Raw genomic sequence first — 27,934 nt, 5'->3', positions numbered from 1 at the left:
CGCGTTAGTATTTTGCAGCTGTGACTTATTAAACTGATAGTTTGGTAATTCTCACATCTGTCAAAGCCTGCTGTCTTTGGGATTGGAATAATTATATTCTTCTTGAAGTCTGAGGTTATTTTACCTGTCTCATACATTTTCCTCACCAGATGGTTGAATTTTGTTAGGACTGGCTCTCTCAAGGCCGTCAGTAGTTCTAATGGAATGCTGTCTACTCCTGGGGCCTTGTTTCGACTCAGGTCTTTCAGTGCTCTGTCAAACTCTTCACACAGTATTGTATCTCCCATTTCATCTTCATCTACATTTTCTTCCCTTTCTATAACATTGCCCTCAAGTACATCACCCTTGTATAGTCGCTCTATATACTCCTTCCACCTTTGTGCTTTCCCTTCTTTGGTTAGAACTGGGTTTCCATCTGAGCTCTTAATATTCACAGAAGTGGTTCTCTTTTCTCCAAAGGTCTCTTTAATTTTCCTGTAGGCAGTGTCTATCTTACCCCTAGTGAGATAAGCGTCTACATCTTTACATTTGTCCTCTAGCCATGCCTGCTTAGCCATTTTGCACTTCCTGTCAATCTCATTTTTGAGACGTTTGTATTCCTTTTTGCCTGCTTCATTTACTGCATTTTTGTATTTTCTCCTTTCATCAATAAAATTAAATATTTCTTCTGTTACCTAAGGGTTTCTACTAGCCCTCGTCTTTTTACCTATTTGATCCTCTGCTGCCTTCACTATTTCATCCCTGAAAGCTACCCATTCTTCTTCTACTGTATTTCCTTCCCTCATTTCTGTCAGTTGTTCCCTTATGCTCTCCCTGAAACCCTGTACAACCTCTGGTTTAGTCAGTTTATCTCCTTAAATTCCAGCCTTTTTGCAGTTTCTTCAGTTTTAATCTACAGTTCATAACCAATAGATTGTGGTCAGAGTCCACATCTGCCCCTGGAAATGTCCTACAATTTAAAACCTGGTTCCTAAATCTCTGTCTTACCATTATATAATCTGTCTGATACCTTTTAGTATCTCCAGGCTTCTTCCATGTATACAACCTTCTTTTATGATTCTTGAACCAAGTGTTAGCTATGATTAAGTTATGCTCTGTACAAAATTCTACAAGGCGACTTCCTCTTTCATTTCTTCCCCCCAATCCATATTCACCTACTATGTTTCCTTCTCTCCCTTTTCCTACTATCGAATTCCAGTAACCAATGACTATTAAATTTTTGTCTCCCTTCACTACCTGAATATTTTCTTTTACCTCATCATACATTTCATCAATTTCTTCGTCATCTGCAGAGCTAGTTGGCATATAGACTTGTACTACTGTGGTAGGCGTGAGCTTCGTGTCTATCTTGGCCACAATAATGCGTTCACTATGTTGTTTGTAGTAGCTTACCCGAACTCCTATTTTTTTATTCATTATTAAACCTACTCCTGCATTACCCCTATTTGATTTTGTATTTATAACCCTGTATTCGCCTGACCAAAAGTCTTGTTCCTCCTGCCACCGAACTTCACTAATTCCCACTATATCTAACTTTAACCTATCCATTTCCCTTTTTAAATTTTCTAATCTGCCTGCCCGATTAAGGGATCTGACATTCCACGCTCCGATCCGTAGGATGCCAGTTTTCTTTCTCCTGATAACGACGTCCTCTTGAGTAGTCCCCGCCCGAAGATCCGAATGGGGGACTATTTTACCTCCGGTATATTTTACCCAAGAGGACGCCATCATCATTTATCCATACAGTAAAGCTGCATGCCCTCGGGAAAAATTACGGCCGTAGTTTCCCCTTGCTTTCAGCCGTTTGGAGTACCAGCACAGCAAGGCCATTTTGGTTAGTGTTACAAGGCCAGATCAGTCAATCATCCAGACTGTTGCCCCTGCAACTACTGAAAAGGCTGCTGCCCCTCTTCAGGAAACATACGTTTGTCTGGGCTCTCAACAGATACCCCTCCGTTGTGGTTGCACCTACGGTACGGCTATCTGTATCGGTGAGGCACGCAAGCCTCCCCACCAACGGCAAGGTCTATGGTTCATGGGGGGAGTATCATGTCTGCAGTTATAAAAATTCATACATTACTCCTAATATGGTAAAAATAAAAGCATTTTTAATCTACTTCAAACTACGAATGTAAACTGCTAGACACACATGGATGAGCCGAAACATAATGGCCTCAGCCCATCGCGAGACTGAATCCTGCCTGTCGATGCTGCGTGGATATGGCTTGGGAAGGAAGGTTTATAAGGAGAGGAGAGATGACTGCGGAATTATTTTAGTGACCATATGGACTGCGAATTGTGAAATCCGTAGACATAAGAAACTTTGACAAATGGCAGACTGTTATGGCTTGACACCTGCTACTGTTGTGAGCATTGGGGAAAGTTGTTGAATGAAGGTGAAAATATGAGTAGTTGACAAGACAGTGGACATCTGTGCCTCATCACAAAGAGTAGAGGCTGTAAGCTTGCCCATTGTGTAAAGCAGGGTAGGTGGTGATCTGTGGCAGGTCATAGTGTCTTGTCTTTTCAGTACATATGAGAAGTAAATGGAAATATGAAGGGTAAAATTAGAGAGATCTGAGCTCACATTGAGACCTACCCACACTCGTTCTTCTCATGAACCAGTTGCAACTGGAACAGGAAGGGGAGGAAGTGATGGTGGTAAATAAAGTACCCTCCACCACACATTGTAAGGTGGTTTGAAGAGTATAAATGTGGATGTAGAAAATGTATACAGATTGGTGTCTTATCAAAACTACAGCACTGAATTTAGATCATCCAGCCAGAAATCCAAAGTGGCTAATTTCAAACCATACACCAAACTACAGTGAATAAAACAGTGGTGGTAAAAACACCCGGAAGAAATTAATAGGGAAAAAACTGTTAATTCTCATAAAACATGGCATCCACCATCACAAATCAGCTGTTGCTTGCAGGGAGCTTATAGATACCGAGCAGCAACTTCGGAATCTAAATCAGTATTTTGTAAGAGCAATTCATAAATCTGCAGTGCAGATAGTGATAAATTACACAGCACTTAAAATGCCAGAAATATCTGGAACAGTCTTGAGATGTAAGGTGGAAGTAACACAAAGCTGATAAGATGGATGAGAAATAAATGCATGGGAAACGTGAATGACTTCAACCAGGATCATGTTGAATTGTAAACATTGAGCAATTCCCAGTGAACACACACATTTCTATGAGGAAACCAAAGGATATCTGGTGGTGATGCAAAATCAGGTCATTGCTACGAGGAACTATTGAAGTATTTTCAGGCGCAAGGAAGAGATGTTGGCTGCATGAAATGTTTGGATTGTAAGGAAACCATATCACACATTTTGTCTGGGTGTAAAACTCTGGCATCCACAGAATATTTGAAAAGGCGTGATGATATCACCAGAATGATGCACCAGAAATTTTTGTAAGAGTTTCAGAAAATGAAAATGTTGTGTCGCTGCTACAGATACCGTCCTCCCATTGTTACAAAAAGTGACAAATTCAAAATTAACGTGTGCTCAACATAATAACTGGTCAACAAAGCTGTTAAAGATGAGACGACATTATAATCTGAATTTGTAGGTTTGTTTCTACAGTAGTTGTCCTTGCCCCCCCCCCCCCCCCCCCCCTCCTCCATCTGTCTAGTAAAGACCACAATGCACAATGGGGCTGTGGCATACCTCCTTCCAGCCAGTTCCTCATTACTCGTCTGATGCATAACTTCTGGGATGCATAACTTCTTACTCCGGAGAGAGGAACTTCCAGTATGTGTCGCTTGTGGCATACAGAGCACAGTGTGCCACATTTTAGGACTGCATTTTATTTTCCAACTAGCAGGCTGTGGCAGATTTGCTGACAGCTCTGACTTCTATTTTAGGTAATCTTCAAATGTATGTGGTTAAAAATTTTGAAGTTTTCTGAATTGACCAATTTCCCAAGCCTTTATGGAGAAGGTTTTAATGTGTTAACAGGGTGACTGGCTCATCCATGTTTTTTGCAAGTGATCAGCCAGTGACATTTGCCTGTGCCTTTCCTTTAGCTCCTCCATCGTTGTACTTGTGTTTCATCTCTATATAGCACCTTTTACTCTTTCTCCATTGTCTTAGCGTGTGTGTGATAGTGATCATGTGGTCAATTCAAGTGAGGTGGGAGTGAGTGAATGAGTGTCATTTTATAGCTTTCATCCTCACTGAATGATCATATTATCATAATTTTATCCACATTTGTTTCTTTTAATGTTCATAAGGGCACTCATAACCTCGCAGTTGAGCGCGCATAAGCTCCATACAACCCCCCCCCCCCCCCCCCCTCCCCAAACACACACACACACACACACACACACACACACACACACACACAAGACATAACGAGAGCAAAGTATGGCATTTTTCTAGTGAGTGTCTGTCTCCCAGTCGTGATGTATCCATGGCTACTGTAACTTCTTCACTGGACTCAACGATATTTTCCAGCTGCAAATTTTTTTCTTAAACGTATTTGTGGGCAAATGCATTTCCCTGATGACTCTTTTATTTCCTTTATAATTCATGCCTCTTCTACATCCACATCTGTACTGTGCACACCACCATGAAGTGCATGGCAGAGGGTGTATCCCATTGTACCAGTTATTATGGTTACTTCCTGTTCCATTCAGATATCAATATCTGAATGCTCAAGCATGGGAAGAGTGATGGTTTGAATGTCTCTGTGCATGCAAGAATAATTCTAAATTTAATAATTATTCTACATTTAATATGAGTGATAGATAGGGGGTTGTAGTATATTCCTAGACTCACGTGCTGGTTCTTGAAATTTTAACAGACTTTCTCTGTATAGTTTACATGTTTCTTCAAGAGTCATCCATTCAGTTCCTTCAGTATCCCTGTGACATCCTCCCACAGATCAAACAAACCTGTGACCATTCGTGCTGCCCTTCTCTGTATATGTTCAGTAAACAACTTTAGTCCTATTTGGAAGGGGTTCCACACTTGAAAAATATTCTTAAACTGGTCACACGAATGATTTGTAAGCAATCTTCTTGGTAGAGGGATTGCACTTTCCCAGTATTTTACCAATAAACTGAAGCCTACCACTTGCTTCACCCATGACTGAGCATATATGATCACTTCATTTCATATCCCTACAAAGTGTTACACCCAAGTACATGTTTTAGTTGGCCGATTCCAGCAATGACTCATTGATATTATTGTTATAGGATAGTATGTTTTTTTTGTTTTGTGAAGTATAAATTTTTACATTTCTGAACATTTCAAGCAGGTTGCCAATCCATGCACCACTTTCAAACCTTATCGAGACTGACTGAATATTTATGCAGCTTCTTTGAGATAGTACTTCATTATAGATGACCAAATCATGTGGAGAAAGGCTGAACTCACTATTAATATTGCCTGTGAGGTCATTATATACAAGAAGTACAACAAGGGCCCCAACACCCATCCCTGGGGCACACCTGACAATGCCTCTCCATACGAGATACCATGTTGCATCCTCCCTACCAAAGAGTCCTCAATCCAGTCACAAATTTCTCTTGATACCACTTATAATCATACTTGGAAAATAAGCATAGATGTGGTACAGTGTCAAATGCTTTTCTGGAATCAAGAAATACTGCATCTACCTGACTGTCTTTATCCAAAACTTTTAGCATGTCATTTGAGAAAAGTGTGAGTTGTGTTTTACATTATCGATTTTTTTCGGAATCTATGCTGGTTAGTGTTGAGGAGGTTATTCGGTTCAAGATACCTCATTATGTTTGAGCTCAGAATATGTACTAAGATTCTACAACAAATCGATGTCAAGGATATTGGACAGTAGTTTTGTGGATCACTTCTACTGCCCTTCTTGTAGACAGGTGTGACCTGTGCTTTTTTCCAGGAACTGGACACGGTGTTTTGTTAGAGGAATCTATGATAGATTATAGTTCAAAGAGGGGCTAATTTTAGCTGCAAATTCAGTATAGAATCTGACAGATTCCCTCGAGCCCTGGAGTTTTATTCAATTTTAATGATTTCAGCTGTTTTTCACTGTAACTGACACTAACACCTATTCGTGTTTCATGTAAGAGGGTAAAATTGTATGGGTTTATCATTTGACAATATTCTGCTGTTGTAGTCATTGAAGCCATCATGCATTGAATCCCTTGACAGCCAAACATGTTTCATTCAACATTGCTCTTTCTTAGCCATATGTTTTGTTTTACACTGTGCAGTATCTCTGTTTCTTTAGAAGTGTCGTTACAGTGACTGTATACAATGGTGGTTCCCTCCCAGTATGCGCTGTTCTATTGGGTACGTATCTATTCAGTGTATGGTCAACTTTCTTTTAAACTTGAGCCATAGTTCCCCTACATGCTTCTGCCCTTTGCTGAAAGTTTCAAGTTCCTGTTAGAGATATGACGCTACTGATTTTTTGTCTAATTTGCTGAACGTATAAATATTTATGCTTGTTTTAGTTGTCCTTTGTACTTTGCTATCATTGTTGCCACAGCTGTGTCATGGTCACTGGTACCAGTTTTGATGTGAACATCCTCAAAGGAATCGCCCATCTATTTGTTGCCAATAGATACAACATATTTTCATCATGAGTGGCGTTTCCAACTATCTGTTCTGTGTAGTTTCCAGAGAAGGCATTTTGTAATGTTTCACAGGATGCCTTATCACAGCCACCACTAACAAAACTAATTTTCCCAATTAATTGTTGGCTAACTAAAGTCTCCACTGAAGATTACAGTACGATTGGGGAACTTACGTACAAGTGAACTAAGATTTTCTCTAAAGTTTTTGGTTACATCAGGAGATGATTCTGATGGGCGATAAAAGGACCCAATTATAATTTTATGCCTACCCCTGATACTGAGTCTTGCCCAAACAATCTCATATGCAGCTTCAAGTCTTGCCCAAAAAATCTCATATGCAGCTTCAAGGCCTATCTCAGTGGATTTGAGTTTCTTATCTACTGCGACAAACACACCACCTCCATTTTCCATTTGCCTATCCTTTCGATGTACATTTAAATTTTCCCCAAAAATCTCACTGCTGCCAATTTTGGGTTTCAGCCAGTTCGCTGTACCTAGTATTATGTGAGCTTCACTGCTTTTCAGGAGTACCTCAAACTCTGGCACTTTGTTGCCAGTGCGTCGGCAGTTAACCGTTAGGATTTTAGTACTCTCACCTAATGGGAGGCATTTAACATGGTGCAAGACCTGGAAGCCGCAGCCTTCAAAGACTCTTGTTCGGTCCTACCACTCAACTCAGAACCAAAGTGACATGCTCTGGGGAGAATGCTGCAAGTTGTGACCTTCATTGAAATGCCATACACAAGGCTGGTCTTCCCAACCTTCTCAGTCAGTCACTGGAATGGCCAAGTACGACCTTGGAGCCCAGACAACAGGCATCATTTGTTCAAATGTGCGCCTCATTCTGCAGTTGGCATCCTGTCAGTGGCTGCTGGAAAGCCTTTTCAACATTTTAAGGGCTACCATCATTCGCCATACATTTGAACTGCTGACTATTAATTGACCCATACCCTTTTTCATTTTCCTCCTGGTGACATGGAACAAAACAGGTTTGCCCAAAACAGGTGAAGTGAGTCCCACTGGCTCAATTTGAGTAAAAGACAGCACCTCAGAGTTGTTGTTTAGGGGGATCGGTACATCACCATGAGTTCTCCCTGGTCTCTTGAGCACTAGATGCCTAGATGTACCATTGACATGCCACTTGCAGTCAAGTGGACATGTAATGACAGCTCCTGTACTTTCCGCACAGGAGAGGATAGTACTTCAGTTACCTCTGGTATCGGAATCTCAAGTATGCAGGTACATTCCTTACATATCTCTTCATCTAGTGCAGAAGATCGCACAGTATTTATCAGTTACTGTTTTTGCCCTTTGCAAGGTAATCAGTTAGAAAAATTCCTTTTACATCCCAGATAATGTTAACCACAACCTTTCTGCCTGACCGCAATAAAAAATAAGTGTTCAAAATCAGTTTGATTTAAAAAATAGTTCCAAACAAATCTGGTAAGTTAGTTTTTTAATTTATGTTTGGTCAATGCAAAAAAAAATTTTACACGCCTCTTCTGATTCCTCTAAACTGCATCCTATTATTTCTCCTGTTCTGTCAGAGGTGTCAGCTATTTTGTGAAGCACTTAAACCAGCTGTTATTTTCAGGTCAGCATGACCAGAAAAGAAGTTTATTCTTCTGTAACTTTTTAATATTTAAATGGTATTGTTCCAAACTTGGTGACTTTGTTTTTCTAGACATTGAAAATACCTTAAAGCTCCAGTAAAAAAGAGAGAGAGAGAGAGAGAGAGAGAGAGAGAGAGAGGGGGGGGGGGGAATTTTTTTCCTCTTGCTAAAACTTTATTTGCTAAACTTGTGTTCCTCTGGTCAGTATGGCCAAGGGGAGCTGAATATCATAGCCAAGTTTTATTTCTACATGCCTGAGGTATGTGCACAATGGTTTTTTATGACGAAGTAAATATCTTATTCCTTATTGTTGTAATGTGCAAAGGTTACACAACAATGCAAGCTACTGATTGTTTTCAATTATTATACCACAGTTTTGCTATCTGTTACATTTTATCAACTGTTGTGAACAGATACAGTTCATGTATCCGTTGTAGTAATTGTGGCTGTCATGACAAAAAGACAGTGAGGAGAATATTTATGAAGAAGAAAATTATATCAGTGATGACAACATTCATCCAACTGATTCAGAAGACTAGCTCAGATACTGATACCTCAAATGACAATATGCAAGCTGTTAAACTGGTTCAGTCTAAAGACAACAAAAATCACATGGAGCTTAGAACCTTTTCTGCTAACTGGAAGAGCACCTAGTGCAAACATTATAAAATTGACTCCTAGTCTGATAGGGTATGCTATTGTCAGAATGAGTGATATAAAATCACCTTTTCAAGTTATAATGAACGATAATATTTGGAGTATTGTGGTGAAAATGACTAATATTGAGGGTCAAAGAGTTTATGAGGATAGCTGTGAAGCATTAGATGAAATCACACTTGAAGCCTGTATTGGCCTGTTATTACTGCCTAGTGTGTGTAAATCATATAGTGAATCAAAAACAGTTACAGCCGTCTTTCCTGCCATAATGTTGCTGAAATTATTTTGTTGCATCATTTTGCTGACAAGTCTTATTGAAGAGCATTAAGAGTAAATGACAAGTTGGCACCTGTAAGAGTTCTGTGGGATAAGTAGCTGGAAATACTTTCAGAACTTGTAATCCTTGCGCAGATGTAACCGCAGAAGAGCAACTGGTGGCTTTCCGAGGATGTTGTCCATTCTCGCAATATATACTGAGCAAACCCTTAAAATATGGGGTAATAATATGGACATTGTGTAGTAATGTTACTTCTTATGTGTTGAAGAGACAAATCTATACAGGAAGATTACATGGACAAGCACCTGAGAAAAATCGAGGTGTGAGGTTTGCCAATGGATCTGACACATGAACTAAAGACAAAATGTCGCTTGTGATAATTTCTTCACATCACATGCATTAGGCCAAGGACTTCTCAAAAGACATCCTACAGTGCTGAGGATGATGAGAAAAGCCTAACCTCCCTACTAATACATGAAGCCAAGATGATCACACTTCAAAGTAGAATATTTCTCGGTGAATTGGGAAGACTCCTAGTTATTCCTTACATTGAAGCTAGACAAGTGCTGTCCCAGAAAGAACAGTCAGCAGCCATTGTTAGAAGAATAAACACAGGAAGTCCATCAGCACCAAGCTCCAGTGGTGGCAACCAAAACAGTAAATGTGTCAGAAGCAAATTCTGTCCAAGTTGTGATGCCAAGACATGAATGAAGGGTTCAAATTATAACAAAAATGTTTTTTAAAGCTCACTCTAGATACGACTGCCCAAATTGTGGAATTCTAAGTAAAACTCTAATCTAATTTTTCCCATGATTGACAGTTTGTACACTAAGCAAAACTCTATTGTGCAGCTGCTCATTGAGGGCCAGAGCTTACATCATTGTTGAGATTGTTGTCATGTAATACTGTAAAATTTGTTTGTATTGTAACAAAAGTACATTTAAAATTATAATAATTTTTAACAATGTGCGATCATCACAACCTTTAAATACTACCATATTTACTCGAATCTAAGCCGCACTCGAATCTAAGCCGCACTCGAATCTAAGCCGCACTCGAAAAATGAGACACGAAATCAAGGAAAAAAAATTTTCCCGAATCTAAGCCGCACCTGAAATTTGAGACTCTAAATTCAAGGGGAGAGAGAAGTTTTAGGCCGCATCTCCAAATCGAAACAAAGTTGGTCCATTGTAATATGAGACACAATTTAGGTTGAATGAATGACGATACAGCTACAGTAGTTTGGTTCGAGTCGTAAGCTTAGCATTTAAGCTTTACCAGGTAGCCATTGCTATGCGTCAGGCACTCTGTCCGTATTTATACGGGTACCCTTCCTTTTCCACGTGCTTCGTCTGGTTTGAATTGATTGCTTATTTTTCTTTGATCTGATAAGCGCTGTTTTCTTTGTTATAGGTGTTTACGTCACTCTAAGCTGAACATTCATTACTGTACTGTGTCATGCATTGTTTGTTGCATTCTGATAGTGCGTGTTTACGGCCTGTCGCCGCTCGTGGCATGGCTTGCTTTTGTGCGCGCTACTGCCACTTACAGTTAAAAAGAGGAATCGTTTCATTAGCGAAACAATGGCAAGAGACTGCTATTTGTTGTTACTTACACTGCTGCTTTCTTTGATAATGATGAACAAGAACCAAATAATAGACTGCATATGATAGAAAATGTTCTGAACGAGAGTTTAGTGAAAATTTTTATCCGTTTGAAAATCTTAGCAGGCGCCTCTTTAGTACATTACATTCTGCACAGAAATTAGTCATCTTAGATTTAAAAATCTAGTCAATTGCTGTGCTTCATTTCTGACTGTATCAATATTAGGCATAGGAATAATACGAATAAAACATGACATGATATGTATATTGTTCCGTGTTTGCTGTTGTCTCACTCTAGTTTCGTAGTTTCTTAGGCAGACAGGATTTAAATGAGATACTAGAAAACACGAAACAATACATGGCAAAATGTTTATATTCGTATTATTCTTAAGGTGAAGAGAATACTGCATGTGATTCACAATTCATAAAAGTTCCTATTAACAACCATCTCTTCTCACAGGTAGGAAAAAATTCAGAACGTAGATTTGACCATATTGACAAATAGAGTTGGCCATATAGACAAACATCCCAAACAGTCATGCCATTCGGATTTTCGTAGTACATTGAAATGAAATGCTGCTACATTCGAAGATGAACAACACAGAATTTGTATTTACTTCATTGGATAATGTATGAAAATGAAAATGCAGTGGTCGAAACTCGGGGCGGAGAGAAAAAGCTCGTCTTCCACCTTTTTTTTTTTTAAATTTATTTACTGATGCAGAGGATTTGGTGCCAGTATTTATCTTTGTGCCTACAAAGCATGCCTGTGTAGTGCTACATATATTCGACGGCAGAAATTAGTTGTGGCGACACCCACCAACATTTTTCAGAACTTCCGCTTGCTTTGCACTCGATTCTAAGCCGCAGGCGGTTTTTTGGATTACAAAAACCGGAAAAAAAGTGCGGCTTAGATTCGAGTAAATACGGTATACTGAGCCGCCATGATCTGAAAGAGTGTAAGTATATAGCTTTTTTTAAGGAAGGTAGCAGGGATAAAATGCTATTTCTCCAGTACCACACTGTATGCTTTCCCAATATCTTCATTTGTGTTTGCAGTTTTGGAACATCTTTTATATGGACCATCTTCAAGAGAGTTATGTCCATATTTGAATTCAGCTGATCATTTCTCAAGTGATGCAAAGTAAGGGGAAAAGTAATACATCTACATTGGAAGAATTTCAGTTGACAATAAACCATCCAATCTAAGGAATTTTATGATAGATTGCTGTTCCAGTTTATCCACTTAAAGTGATTGCATGCAACATGCTACTTTGAAAAGCAATATAAATGAAACAACTGATTGCATGCAACATGCTACTTTAAAAAACAATATAAATGAAACCATTTCACAGTGAAGTTGGATCAAAGCTATGTTACTCTGTAACAGACACCAATGTAAGAGAAACAGCCTCATTGAAATCAATTTCCTCTTTGTTACAAATGTATAAATTTTTATCTTGCCTTTGTAATGAGATTATCCCTCTAGTTAAGATTTTTGTACATGACAAACTTCCAATATACATATTGAACTGAACACTGAATAGTTAATCTTCTTGCAGCTGTGTGTTTAAAAACAGAGGAAGTTTGCTAAAGCTCGGTGGTGGTCAGACTATCATTTCTGCTAGTTAAAGCTTTACAAATGCTCATGAATAATTCTCCACATTCATGCAAGCTTCGCTGAGTAATTTTGAACACTGACATTTTTGTTTCAGGAGTTTACTGTGGCATCAGACTTCAACCGTCTGACTGCTGTACGGACTTACCCAGCTCATCAGGCTAGGGTAACATCCATACTATTTGCATTGAATTGTGAATGGGTGCTAAGTGTTGGTAGAGATAAGCTGTTCCAGTACCATTGCTCAGAAACAGGCCGCCTTCTTGGCAGTTACCAGAGTGAAGCATGGTGTACAGCATTACAGTATCCTTTTTTATCATTATTGTTCATTCAAATGTACAATAATCTGTGTCCCAATTGTATTCTGTAAATTCTTTAAAATTTTAGCATTTCCTGTTTTTGCCTTCCCGTCAGATTGCATTATTATAATGAGTTTAATTTTGTCACTTTTCACACACACTATTGTGCTCAGTTTTATATGTACATTTGATGATTTTGTCCAATTTTTACTTCCTATCTTATGTATACCTCCAGTTGAATTAAATATATGGTGTTTTAGGAGGAGTGGTAAACGTTTTAAGAGGTGGTTGTTTAAACTAATTCAAGTAAAACATTCCATGTACAGAAATACAGCTAGTTACAGAGGAAAATTTTTGTTTCACATGTTGGTACCCAAGTTTCTATGGCTTTATCTGTTCATTGTCAGTTTTATTTAGGAAGTTAAAGTTTTAATGAAATTTTCATGCGAGATTCTGATTTGTTGGCGAGTTAAACTGTATTTTAAGCATGCTGCTTGTATTTACAAATATTGAACCAATTTGTGTACATGTTTTCTAATGGAAATGCTGCTGCTGTCACAGATGCTGGTAGACACTACTAATTTATTAAGTGCAGAGTACCACATTAAAGAGTATTTACTTATATTTTCACAAAACAGTGGGAGATCAGTTCAGAGCAATCATGTTTCATATGAGCATGCAATTAGACTGAATGAAGTACAAGACACTATTCAGTTGGTAGAACATAGTCCTTCTACAAGCACATACAGAATTTCTGCATGTATTGATGTTCTATGTACAAGAATATGGTGCACATTATGTATTAACTTGCTCTATACTTACATTTACAATGGATTCAGTACCTTTGGGAAGGAGCTGAAGGTAGATGACTGGAATTTTGTTGTACAAATTTCTGAGTAATTCAATTAATTCTGTTTGATGATGAATCCACCTTCACTTGTGACAATATCAGTAACACTTGTAACTCATATTGGTGGTCTGACAAAAATCAAAGTACAAATAATATTATGAGAAGGAAAGTTGCTACTCACTATGCAGTGGAGATGCTGAGTCATAGACTGCAGTCTCAGGCAACTGAGGCCACACTGCGAGAAGCAGCACCAGTGCATGATGGGAGTGGCAGCTGGGTAGGGTAAGGAGGAGGCTGGGGTGGGGAAGAGGGGGGAGAGTAGGGTAGGGGTGGCAGACAGTGAAGTGCTGCAGGTTAAATTGAGGGCAAGAAAAGGAGAGAAGTAAAAAGACTGGCTGCAGTGGTGGAATGAGGGCTGTGTAGTGCTGGAAAGGGAACAGGAAAGTGGCTGGGTGGGTGAGGACAATGACCAACGATGGTTGAGGCCGGGAGGGTTACGGGAACGTAGGATATATTGCAGGGCAAGTTCCCACCTGTGTAATTAAAAATAATTGGTGCTGGTGGGAAGGATCCATATGGCACAGGCCATCAGTCAGTCATTGAAATGAAGGGTATCATGTTTGGCAACGTGCTCAGCAACAGGGTGGTCCACTTGTTTCTTGGCCTCAGTTTGTCGGAGGCCATTCATGTGGACAGGCAGCTTGTTGGTTGTCATGGTCCCATAGAATGCAGCACAGTGGTTGCAGCTTACCTTATAGATCACAGTTAGCCCTGTCTTTGATGGGATAGGTGATTTTTGTGACTGGACTGGAGTTGGTGTGGTGGGATGATGTATGAGACAGGTCTTGCATCTAGGTCTATTACAGGGGTATGAGTTGAGGTAAGGGTTTGGAGCAGGAGTTGTATTGTGTAGGTTCGGTAGACAGCGGAATACCACTGTGGGAGAGGTGGGAAGGATAGTGGGTAGAACATTTCTCATTTTAGAGCATGACAAGAGATAGTTGAAACCCTGGTGGAGAATGTAATTCAGTTGCTCCAGTCCTGGGTGGTACCAAGTTATGGTGGGAATGCTCCTCTGTGGCCAGATGGTGGGACTTACTGGGGTGGTGGGAGACTGGAAAGATAAGGCATGGGAGATTGGTTTTTGTACAAGGTTGGGAGGATATTTACAGTCTGTGAAGGCTTCATTTTCAGAGGAACCACTTGTCACTGCAGATGTGATGGCCATGGGTGGCTAGGCTGTATGGAAGGGACTTCTTGGTATGGAATGGGTGGCAGCTGTCGAAGTGGAGGTATTACTGGTGGTTAGTAGGCTTGATATGAATGGAGATAATGATGTAACCATCTTTGAAGTGGAGGTCAACATCTAGGAAGGTGGCTTGTTGGATTGAGTAGGACCAGGTGAAGAAAATGGGGCAGAAGTTGTTGAGGTTCTGGAGGAATGTAGATACCGTACCCTCACCCTCACTCCAGATATCAAAGATGTCATCAATGAATCAACCAGGTGAGGGGTTTAGGATTCTGGATGTTTAGGAAAAATTCCTCTTGATGGCCCAGGAATATGTTGGCATAGGACAGTGCTGTGTAGGTGCTCATAGCTGTACCCTGGATTTGTTTGGTGGTAAATCGAAGTACCTTTGTGGACATATTGTCAAGAATCCTCCTCTGTTCTCTGTAAATGCGTTATATGGTATGATAGTCAGTTAATTGGGCTTGTTGTGTTACTGCATTGTCTGACAGGGCCCTATTATGTAGTGTATATTTAAAACTATAACTTCCAGCATTATTGGAAAAGTTCATTTGGCTACAAGGATGTGTATGTTGTTTTAGCAAGGCAGGGTCTCCACACATTCTAGCTGTCAGGTGACACATTGCCTAAACCTGATATGCCCTGACTGTTGGATTACCGTCATTTCAAGGTGCACTTAAAAATCAAAACAAGTGTGGCTCATCATATGGTGGATAAAGCGTTCTTCCCACTCCAACCCACCCGGGTATTTGCGAAGAGTAGTACTTTTTTGTAGTAATTCCTCGCATAGAATTAAATTTAGGCTTTTGGACACTTAAAAGTACTTTTGCATCATAAACATTGACAGCAGTGAGAATTCATAGTATCTATCAAAATATTCTGAACAGAACTAGGGCAGATTAAGACTTCTACAGACTGTACCCAGAGTGTATACGAACCGGGAGATCTGGGGAAAACCCAGGAATTTTTTCAGCTGGGAGAAAACCGGGAAAAACGCAGTTTTTGGGAATTTTTCCTTGTTATAGTTTTCAGTTAAATTTTTGTAATTTTGACTGGTAAGAACTGATACTCTAACAAAGGATATTACTGTATCCTGCTGCTGCAGAATAATACTGCAGCATTAAAACATAAACGAGAGAAAAAAACAAAAATAAAACTAAAATTGCAAAGTAAATGCACCGTATAAAATAACACAGTGCAAGCGTCTGCCAACAGCAGAATGTGTCAAAGGCTTCAGGAAGACTATGTAATGCTTAATAACAACAAATTGCCTCTGATAAGTGTGATGTCACAACTGTCATTTGCTTCATTTAATCAGTTACGAGCGGGCTCATGCACACACGCAATTGAGTTGCATGTGAGTAATACCTTCTCCGCTTCTGGCTACAGAAATGTGGTTGTTGGCTGTGTAGGCAGCATTAGCAGCAACCAGCCACATGGCACCCGGAAACATTTTACTGCTGCGCCCAAGGTGCCAGATTCACACGTGCGGACCAGGCCTGGATCTAGTGGGGGGTGGGGGGCAGGTGGCAAATGGGGTATCTGAACCAGGCGTCAATTTCAGGGGGAAGGGGCAAATTCATATTCTTGAGGGGGAAAAAACCTTGTCACAAAACACCTAGCATCCAGCGCACGTCGGTCTATCGATTATTCATATGATTTTGAAACACACCCCTGCTGGTTTTTGGACATTTTTGAACACATTCTAAGTTGATTTCTGAATGAATTATACGTTAATTTTTAAATGCATACATAGTGTACGTGATGTCTCTGCCAGGGGAATCCTATTCACATCTAGAAATGAACTTACTTGCAGACAAAACGGGATGGGGCTATACGAGCTGAGCGGAATAAAGCTGAACCGGTGAATGCCAACTACTGCTTATTTATGTGGTTGATTCGGTTTGCAAATGTTCAGCATTGTTATAAGTACTAGCGAAATGCATAGATTCAGACTACCAGAGTGGAAATAAACAACTAACAGGAATAACAGGTAGGAAGGATTATGTATTATCGTCTCAGTATATCCAAGAAAGTGAAATTCTGACAGAAAATTTTTGGCCAGATCGCTACACTAGACAGGGCTAGTTGTATTCGTCAGATAGCAGCTGCTTAAGTTCCATTCTGGGAGTAGCGTGGAAAACACATTGTAAGAACACATAATAATGGCTAACCAGATAGTAATCGCTGGATTAACTAAACTGGTGACTGTGGCAGGGTTAGTAAAGTTGCTGGTGAATGAGTTTTGACAGTGGTAGGAATAGTTACAGAATTGCTGAAGACAAGATTGTTTGTTAGAACAAGGAAGGAGAAGAAACGGGGACATCACACAAATTATGGAAGAATATGACAATTCCAAAGTTTATACAAAAATTTCGTTCTACTACTTTTCGGTCTCATGCATGAGAAACTGGAGCATACGAATGAAATGTGAACCTATTTCCTAACATAAAGCATTTTGATTGTAGTAGGCCAAATAGGTATTTCGTATTGGTACTTTGTGAATTATATTGTCGTAGTATAAAAATGATCATTATTGCCAAAACAATCTCACTTATTTGGCATGTGTTACAATTTCTGCAATATTATAAAGGCCTATTTTGTTTTATCCAGCACACAATGACAAAATAGACGTAATCAGATCAAGAAACCACACCAGTCTAGGGTACTATTTGTATAAACAGCTTTTTCAGTATTAGACGAAGACCTTTCGATTTTTCATGTAGCAAAACGTTTGACAGACTTCGATGAGGTAATAGTTCTTTCGCAGAAAGGAAAGCATGCCACGCAAAGCTGTAGCAAGATTAGAGAGAAAAATCGCAAGAACCTAAGGATTGAAGAAATGTGTACTGTCTTGCCTGTCTCTTGTCTTTATTGGTTTTAGGTATCCTATATTTAATTTTATGTCACACAGAAGAGCAAGTTATTGGCTAATAGGCAATAAAGAGTACAGATTTTCTGACGAGTTCTTGTTCTCCCAGTTACAAATAATCCCACCCATTATTAATTGCGATTTTTTTTTTTAAAAGAGGGGCAGTATGTCAAACCAGTGGACTGGGAGCAGGAGAGGCACTAAAGGACATTTTAATTTCCACTGTCCTGAAATAGTTTGATGGCATCCATTACAAAATATACATGTTTGAGTTCCACAGAGCAAAATACAGTGACGTGCGGTATAAGAATGTTGTTTGAAGAGGCGTGGCACTGCATGTCGGCACACTTAAGACCATCTCTTACATTTCCTCGAATATATATGTTTTATGTATCAGACTCTTCAGAAAGATGTGCGTACAAAATGATTTTTTTTTTTTACGTTCTGATGCGCAGAGCAGTCTTAGTTTTAGTTTGGGGGGAGGGGGGGGGGGGTGTACTGTCCAGGTGACCCGTGTTTACATTTAGTGATTCTTCTGTTTCCTCTTTGTTTACTGCTCTCACTTCAAATGAAAACAAGACTGATTTCTGTGGCTGGGAGCTATCAAGTGAATTAAGATACATTCACGTAATAATGAAGACTAAAATATGTTGCTAGTTTCAGATTTTATTTTATTTCCACCTTTCTGACAGTTAAGCATTAATCACCTTGCAGAACAATAAAGTTAGTTTTGTCGGTTTGCTAAGGAAATTTGGCTTTTATTAAGCTTTCCTGCTGAGGCAGTAAGTGTATTTGAAATGAAGTGTTTAATTCCACGCTATTGGCTAGTTTCAACTGTTCGCTGAATTTGAAGTGCACATTTTTCATCTTCTAGCACGTATGGCATTTTGCCATAATAAAGAACCAAACATGAGGTAATACAGTACTGGTACTCTATGAAAATTTGTGTCCCAAAAACCACACCAAAAAGCTTAATATCAGGTCAAGGCCTGGATTGAGAATCTGGACATAAGAATGTGCGCTTTGAAGCGAACTGTGCATTTTGATGTGGTTCACGAAATTCCGATGCTCTTGGAGTATTCTCTGATATCTTGTTTCTTTTATGACATAATGTAAGTAAGATCTTTTAATGTTTTACACATACGAACATACGGGCTTCCTACGTCGTCATAACTGCGCAAGCGTGGTGTCGCCTATTATCTGGCGCTCTCTCACAACTGCTGAGATGAATCTATTTCTAACAGGTCATGGGAACATACTGCGAATTGTGGTTCGAAAAGGGTTATTTTCAAAGTAAATTTCCATTTACACAAGATGAACTGTGTGTGAGAATGTACGACGAATTTCTTAAATCACAGAGTGTTTGCTCTCATTTAAAAATCAACTCTTTGATGACGAGCCATTTAGAAGAATTTTGAGCTCAGAAGATCAGAGATGTGATAGATGATATAAATGTTCTTTGTGGACACCGTTGGCTGCACGGCCAACATTGACGTGGTGGTCAAACTTGTCCCCCACACACGTGAAAGCATATCTGCTGTTACTGAGTGTGTGGCAGCAGTGATCCAGTTCCGCAGATTATTCAGAGTGGTTGGTAGAGGTGGGATGTAAACAGCTTCCTTCACATAACTGGGTGCGAGATCAGGAGATCTCAGTGGCCAGGAGTGCAGAGCCAGGTCCTCAAGTTCCCTGCGACTGATCCATTACTGAGGAAGGGAGTCATTCAAAAAGCCTCGTACACCATGGTGCCAATGGGGCGGAGCTCCATCCTGTTGGAAAATGAAGTCCTGGGTACTTCCATAACTTGAGGGAACATCCGTTGTTCCAACATGACCAAGTACGGGATTTCCATTACAGTTGTAATCGGTAGGGCTTGTACAGCAAACACCGCCTCAGAACTTTCCATACAGTTGGTTGGGGTATTCCAAGTTCTCGGCTGGCTCTGTTGGTAGACTTACAGGGACTGTGCACAAAACTTTCTTGAATCCGTCGGACATCATCATCATCATCTGACACACAAGGTCAACCTGTGCTTTTTCCTTTGCACATACTCCCAGTCTGTTTAAACTGCTTAAATTAAAGGCTAATGCTTTGGCGAGTTGGTGGTTGAATACCGAATTTGGTACGAAATGACCGCTGCACTGCAATTTGTGATTCACTTTTCACAAACTCGAGAACACGGAAAATCATGTGATCTACAGCCGCTAACTCATTCACAACAGACAGTTAAACGGAATGACAGCCTTATTGCCATGTGAACTCTACTGGCTGCTTCTGAAACCATCACCGCCTGCCTCCCGCTATCCGTCAAAAACTTTGAAACTTCCTCTTTTCATTGGTATAAAGCTTGTTGATTTTGGATTTGTACTTGAATACATACGAATTTTGGAAAATGGGTCCATCATTTAGAATAACCTGTATAATGTAACTGGATACATAAAAAAATCTACTAACCAAGCAGTGGCAGTAGAACACACACATGAAAAATGGTACGACATCCGTGAGCTTTCGGAGACAGTGGCCCCTCCCTGCAGAAGGGTTGAAAGGGAAGGAAAAGGACTGGAGAGGTTTAGGAAAAGTTCTGAAAAGTCACATAGTGCCTTCACAGCATCTCAGTCTGCCTGTAAACCTCTGTGAACTCCACGTTTCCGAATTTAGTGTTGCCACACAGAACATGTCGTACGTGAATCCATTCAGCTCAGGACATAGCTGCGGCAGCTTGTGACATGACACACAGTGTTGCCCATGTCACATGAATCGTGTGACAGTGTGTGTCACTGTTGTGTGCCACAATGTTACAAGTGTTGTCTCACAATAAATGGGACCTTCTGCATGGAAGCTTTAGAGGCAGCCTTTATCCAGCAGTGTTGCTGCTGCTGCTGCTGTTGATGATGATGATAATACAGGGTGATTCAAAAAGAATACTACAACTTTAGGAACTCTGCAACGACAAAAGGCAGAGCTAAGCACTATCTGTCGGCGAATTAAGGGAGCTATAAAGTTTCATTTAGTTGTACATTTGTTCGCTTGAGGCGCTGTTGACTAGGTGTCAGCGTCAGTTGATGCTAAGATGGCGACCACTCAACAGAAAGCTTTTTGTGTTATTGAGTACGGCAGAAGTGAATCGACGACAGTTGTTCAGCGTGCATTTTGAACGAAGTATGGTGTTAAACCTCCTGATAGGTGGTGTATTAAACGTTGGTATAAACAGTTTACAGAAAATGGGTGTTTGTGCAAAGGAAAAAGTTCTGGACGGCCGAGAACGAGTGATGAAAATGTAGCAGGCATCCAGCAAGCATTTGTTCGCAGCCCAGGAAAATCGACTCGCAGAGCTAGCAGAGAGCTGCAAATTCCACAATCAACTGTATGGAGAGTCCTACGAAAAAGGTTAGTTATGAAACCTGAACGTCAACTACCCAAGGCGATGGATCGGCCGCCAGGCAGCCCGTGACAGAGCACTTCATCACTGGCCTCCAAGAAACCCTGATCTTACCCCCTGCGATTTTTTCTTATGGGGGTATGTTAAGGATATGGTGTTTCGGCCACCTCTCCCAGCCACCATTGATGATTTGAAACGAGAAATAACAGCAGCTATCCAAACTGTTACGCCTGATATGCTACAGAGAGTGTGGAACGAGTTGGAGTATCGGGTTGATATTGCTCGAGTGTCTGGAGGGGGCCATATTGAACATCTCTAACTTGTTTTTGAGTGAAAAAAAAAACCTTTTTAAATGCTCTTTGTAATGATGTATAACAGAAGGTTATATTATGTTTCTTTCATTAAATACACATTTTTAAAGTTGTATTCTTTTTGAATCACCATGTATAATCTCTCGCTTACTTTTATCTTTAATAAGATTGGTACCTAGCTGTTAACAAATGTGCCAAAAGTAGAGTATTAGTTCAAATTTCAAGACGTCAACACAAATTTCCTGTCATGATGCCTAATGTTACTGATTATCATTTCTGTGTACCATGTTTCCTTAAGCAACTTTCAGATTTGATGCACCGTCAAAGCATGCTTTTGTAGGTGATTACTCAGGACAGATAACAATGCTGAAATTGGAAAATACTGGTGTTCAAGTTATAACTGCTCTGAAAGGTCATACAGGAAGTATACGTACACTAGCTTGGGACTCTGAAAAACAGCTGCTTTTTTCTGGAAGCTTTGATCAAAGTGTGATTGTCTGGGATATTGGTGGTCAGCAAGGAACAGCATATGAACTACAAGGTCACCAGTAAGTATTCATAAAAAAGGAAGGAAAAAATTACTGTGATAGTGTCTGGTGCCTATTGTGGTGATTCTTGTATTTGGAGCCGTGAAATAAAGACATTTAGAATAAATATATGCTATTCCAGTATTCAGTAATAAAGCTTGTTATTACATTTTACAGTAACAAGGTGACAGCACTGTGCTATGCTAGTCTCAGCCAGCAGCTTATCTCTGGAGGGGAAGACCATGTGTTAGTTTTCTGGGATATGACAGCTGAACGAAAGGAGGTAAGTGGCCTGTGAAGTGTTAAGCTGCTGAGTTTTTCTATGTTGATGAATTGCTTCAATAGCAAAGTAATTTTTCTTCTGTGTCTAGCTCATCTGACAAAAGACAGTGAAAGACTTAGCAGTGTTTATAATACTCAGATATTGAATCTTGTATGGAATGAAAATTACAGATTATTTCATTTGCTTAATTGAAAGCCAGTGTATTGTTGCTTTCATATTACAGTGCCACTGAGTATAGTACCAAGATTGAGTTAAGTGCTGTGAAAGAAAAGACTAATACGGTAAAATATTTCAAAAAAGGTGCAATATCTGCATTTTTAACAGCTGGAGTTTATCAAAACTAGTACATCATTCCAAAGCATAAGCCATTGAATTGTCTAGTAGACAAAATTTTTAAATTAAAAAATTTTTATTTGTGAAATGACAGGGATGCTTTACATTTCTTGAAGTTATACACTGCAGTGCAGGAAGAATACACAAATGTGAGAGATATGTTACTTGCATTGTTGTTAAGGATAACTTAGTGGCCATTGAAGTATTTGCCAACATCTAAATGTCTGAAAGTAAAGATTTTCTAAACTGCCATGTATTACTTTATTGTTAACATTTTAATGACAGAAACATTATATTATATGCTTATAACATCCATCTTTTTTTTCATGCTTCAGATAATGTGTCTATCTTATTTTAATACTGCTGTAATATAAGGAAAATTGTTAACATTGCTGAAGGGTGTGTTGTTATTAAAATATATTTTACAGAGGTGGCTAGATAATCTGCATTATATGTAGAATGCTGCTTTGTACTACTGGATTAATTGTGGATTAAAAATCCATACATCTGCACAAGTTCAGAATTTCTCCTGTTTCTGTGTGCCACACACAGTCTCATATATATATATATTGGTAATCCTTTATCAATGGTGTTTATGTGGTCAGCAACCCAATAATTTGTTTCCTGCTGTCCAGTCTGACTTGTTTGTAAGGCATGAGATTGAAAGATTGTTAGTGGGACATGAGAAACACACCTACACAGGGAAGCAGATTAAATGGCCACTGTGCAACTCTGATTAAAATGTAGCATAGTTAGGTGGAATATTGGAAGTACTGATGATTAACTTGCCTATTAAAACAAATGTCACATAATTGGCAAATCAGAGACTTTAATCATGGAAGTTCTAAGACCTGCACTGCTAGTAAAGATGTCATTGTACTAACCAGGAGTCGTTTGATGGCCCCTCCCCCAAGAATCAGTTATTACCAAGAGGATTTTCTTTTCCCACATAAAGAAGCATGATGCTGGTTAAAAATGAATTATAGAGCTTTGTGGTAAGTTTCCCAGAACCACAACCTGTTACAATGACATTAGGAAACTCTTTCATTAACTTTTCAACAGTTTTTTGAACCCTCATACCAAAATTTGCCGTGGCTTCTTGAAATTACAAAAACTCTTGTAGTAGTAATTCCTCCATCATCATCACATACAGTGTGAGAGGTGCACACATTCCATTTTTAACCTGCTCATGCTTGCCTAGGCAAGCTATCACACAATACCAGCCAAATGGGCAGGCTGTCTTACTCTCATCCGAGGAAAGCTATGCCTAACCCAAACAAGCTGACGGAATATTGCTTGCTTGCTTGCCTGCCTGTCTTCCTGCTGTGTTACACTACATAGCAGTTTATTCTGTTCACCTTCATTGTGGTGTTATGAGTAGGGCTTGCATGTTGGAGAAAAGTCTTTTTTTTTTTTTTTTTTTTTTTTTTTTTTTTTTTTTTTTTTTTTTTTACCCAAGTATCTCTCTAACCATCCATAACTGCATAAATACTGACGGTGCAGGATTTTGACCATGAACTGACCTCTGGATTGTGTCCCATAAATTTCATTCAGGATGGCCAGACCATTCGCTCGAATTGTTCAGAATGTTCTTCAAATCAGTCACGTACAATTGTGGCCTGGTGGGAAGGTGCAATGTCATCCATAAAAATTCCATTGTTGTTTGGGAACATGAAGTCAATGAATGGCTGCAAATGGTCTCCAAGTAGGTGAACATAACTATTTCCGGTCAATGATTGGTTCAGTTGTACCAGGGGATCCAGTCCATTCCATATAAACACAGCTCACACCATTATGGAATCACCACCAGCTTGCACAATGCCTTGTTGACAGTTTTGGCCCATGGCTTTGCGGGGTCTGCACCACACTCGAACCCTACCATCAGCTCCTACCAACAGAAATTGGGACTCATCTGACCAGGCCACAGTTTTCCAGTTGTCTAAGGTCCAACCTATATGGTCATGAGCCCAGAAGAGGTGTTGCAGGTGATGTCGTGCTGTTAGCAGAGGCACTTGCATTGGTTGTCTGCTGCCGTAACCCAATAATGCCAGATTTCAGTACACTGTCATAACAGATACATTCGACATACACCTCACGTTGATTTCTGCAAGTATTTCGTGCAGTGTTGGTTGTCTTTTAGCACTGATAACTGTAGGCAAAAGCTGCTGCTCTCAGTCGTTAAGTGAAGGCCATTGGCCACTGTGTTGTCCATGCTGAGAGGTAATGCCTGGAATTTGGTATTCTCAGCATGCCCTTGACACTGTGGATCTGGGAATATTGAATTCCCTAACAATTTCCGAAATGGAGTGTCCCCTGCATCTAGCTGTAATTACCAGTCTGTGCTGAAAGTCTGTTAATTCTCATCGTGCAGCTATAGTCATGTCGGAAGCCTTTTCATATGAATCACCCGAGTACATATGATGCCTTTACCAATATACTGCCCTCTTATAACTTGTGTAAGCAATACTGCCGCCATCTGTATATGTTTATATCACTATGCGGTGACTTTTGTCACCTCAGTATAATTTAATAACAGCCATTAAGAATCTTTGATCCATTTCTCTCTCTTTCAACTTCACCCACAGTTACTCATGGGTAAATTGTTGTACATTTTCTCTCTGTCAGTGAATGCAACATGCGTCTGCAGTCCAACCTTGGTGTTTTTTTTTTTTTTTTTCGTTTTTTTCTTTCTTTTTTTTCAAATCACATATTAGTTTCATCGGCATTCCTGCTTGGAATCTTGCTTGCTCTTCTTGCTTCTTGTGACTTAATTTCTTCCTGTACCAGATCTTTGAGTACTTTTGAGTATAGTCTTTCAATGATTGGGTCACTGCCAACGCTCTGTAATTATTGGGGTCATTGCACAACCCTACCTTATGCACTGATGTTATGTAACATGTATTCCATACCAGTGAACATCCTTTCCATTTAATACTCTTTCAAACAGCCTCCATAGCGTTTGTGGACTAGACTTCCCCAGCTGTGGATATTTTGATCCATATACTTCTGAGCCATCCCATGTCAAACCAGCATAGGTGCCAACCTGACCCTTTTCAATTATGAAAAATACTAAATTACATAATCTTAGCACAAGACCAGAGTAATGGCCACTCGAAGTTCTACAAATGTGCAGAAAAGTCAGTGCTGGCAAAAACGGCTGTGACTTCTTCTCTAATAAAGATAAAACATTGAACCATGTAATTTTGGAAAGGTTTTGAAACAAGCTTTTCAATGATAAGCCATTTTGTCATATTTGAAGAATGTACACAGTGAAGATCAGTGACGTTGACCTTCGACCTTGAATATCTCAAAACATGTCGCCTTCAAAATTGAATGAAGAAAATATTACTTCATGTTACACTACACAACATAGTAAAAAATCGAGATGGTTTGAAACTGGGATGTGAAAAAAATGGAAATGAAGTCCCATGCTTCTTTACAGAGCGTAGGGGAATGATGCGGGAGACCCGCACCGCCTTACTAGGCAAGGTCCTAATGGAGGTGGTTTGCCGTTGCCTTCCTCCGAATGATGATGATGAAGACGACACAACACCACCCAGTCATCTCGAGACAGGAAAAATTCCTGACCCCCGCCGGGAATCGAAGCCGGGACCCCGCGCTCGGGAAGCGAGAACGCTACCGCGAGACCACGAGCGGCAGACTGAAACTGGGATAAGGAGATATAAATTAATATATCCAGCAATGTGCTGCATTAATGCAAAATAAATTGTATTCAGACTCCAACAACATGACACAAAGCTCTGAAAAGTATGTTTACTGTTAAAAAGGTGGTATTATATAATATAACACAGTAATTTAGTACAGTTAGCAGGCCATTAGCAAGCATTTATAATATGGGAGGTCACACACTATGACATCTGGCTGTCAATGATGCAAAACATGATATAGGCATCCCAGCTGAATGTATGCTTGGAAGGCGTGGTAAACCGGTTCAGATTTACAGAAACAAATGTGACAGATGTGTAACCTAGACTTACTATGCTTCAATGCTAGGAAGCGACTCGACATGACACTGCACATATTATGGTCAAAGGAAATACGTTTGCCCTGTTGCTGTTCTCACATGAACCTTTGTAAGAATGTCCTCCTTGTCCACAGTTAGGGTATCAGGTTTCTCTTGGTATATGTATGAAGGTGAAAGGCCAAGAGTATGTAGGAAGCTAATTGCAACCATATTGATATCTTCATTAACATTCTAAACACATTCAAGCATCCAACAAACCCTGTGATATCACCAAAGTATGAGTCTCATTGGGTCCTAGCTAAGACTCATTCCTGATGTCTGACGAATTGGAGAAAACTTCTGTTTGAACATTGTTACAGCCAGTGGGAATAATACAATGTAACTTGTGCGAGTATGTGCAGATCACTCTTGCAGGAGAGATTCTTCTTCATCATAGTCACTGTTAGTCGTATAATGAAAGTGACACACTGCAATGGTCTTCGAACACCATTCAGACATCTGTCTGTGTGTCTCTATCTGAGAATTGTAGATACACTGCACACTGTCACGAGCAGCAAGCCTCTTGACGATATCAGCAATACCATCACATGGTCCTTTGCCATGTTGTTGTTGTTGTGGTCTTCAGTCCTGAGACTGGTTTGATGCAGCTCTTCATGCTACTCTATCCTGTGCAAGCTTTTTCATCTCCCAGTACCTACTGCAACCTACATCCTTCAGAATCTGCTTAGTGTATTCATCTCTTGGTCTCCCCCTACGATTTTTACCCTCCACGCTGCCCTCCAATGCTAAATTGGTGATCCCTTGATGCCTCAGAACATGTCCTACCAACCGATCCCTTCTTCTGGTCAAGTTGTGCCACAAACTTCTCTTCTCCCCAATCCTATTCAATACTTCCTCATTAGTTATGTGATCTACCCATCTAATCTTCAACATTCTTCTGTAGCACCACATTTCGAAAGCTTCTATTCTCTTCTTGTCCAAACTATTTACCGTCCATGTTTCACTTCCATACATGGCTACACTCCATACAAATACTTTCAGAAATGACTTCCTGACACTTAAATCTATACTCGATGTTAACAAATTTCTCTTCTTCAGAAACGCTTTCCTTGCCATTGCCAGTCTACATTTTATATCCTCTCTACTTCGACCATCATCAGTTATTTTGCTCCCCAAATAGCAAAACTCCTTTACTGCTTTAACTGTCTCATTTCCTAATCTAATACCCCCAACATCACCCGACTTAATTCGACTACATTCCATTATCCTCGTTTTGCTGTTGTTAATGTTCATCTTATATCCTCCCTTCAAGACACCATCCATTCCGTTCAACTGCTCTTCCAAGTCCTTTGCTGTCTCTGACAGAATTACAATGTCATCGGCGAACCTCAAAGTTTGAAGTAAATGGATGAATGGCAGCCTCTGCATTGTTCCAATAAAACCTCTGCACCTCATTGTGCAGGACAAATGCATAATATTCTGGAA

At 39.8% G+C, this 27,934-nt stretch overlaps 1 protein-coding gene across 1 annotated transcript in view; it reads left to right on the top strand.

Moving 5' to 3' along the window:
• The window catches only part of LOC126161649 (WD repeat and FYVE domain-containing protein 2), a 59,284-nt gene that overhangs the window by 16,373 nt on the left and 14,977 nt on the right, over nt 1-27,934 (top strand). Inside the window, exons 3-5 of the mRNA XM_049917635.1 lie at nt 12,459-12,664; nt 21,630-21,869; nt 22,026-22,131. Of these exons, the coding sequence (XP_049773592.1) occupies nt 12,459-12,664; nt 21,630-21,869; nt 22,026-22,131 (552 nt within the window). The remainder of the gene's footprint in view (nt 1-12,458; nt 12,665-21,629; nt 21,870-22,025; nt 22,132-27,934) is intronic.

Source organism: Schistocerca cancellata, chromosome 2 (assembly GCF_023864275.1).
Source record: "Schistocerca cancellata isolate TAMUIC-IGC-003103 chromosome 2, iqSchCanc2.1, whole genome shotgun sequence".
Lineage (NCBI taxonomy): Eukaryota > Metazoa > Arthropoda > Insecta > Orthoptera > Acrididae > Schistocerca > Schistocerca cancellata.
This window is presented reverse-complemented; position numbering and strand designations above follow the sequence as displayed.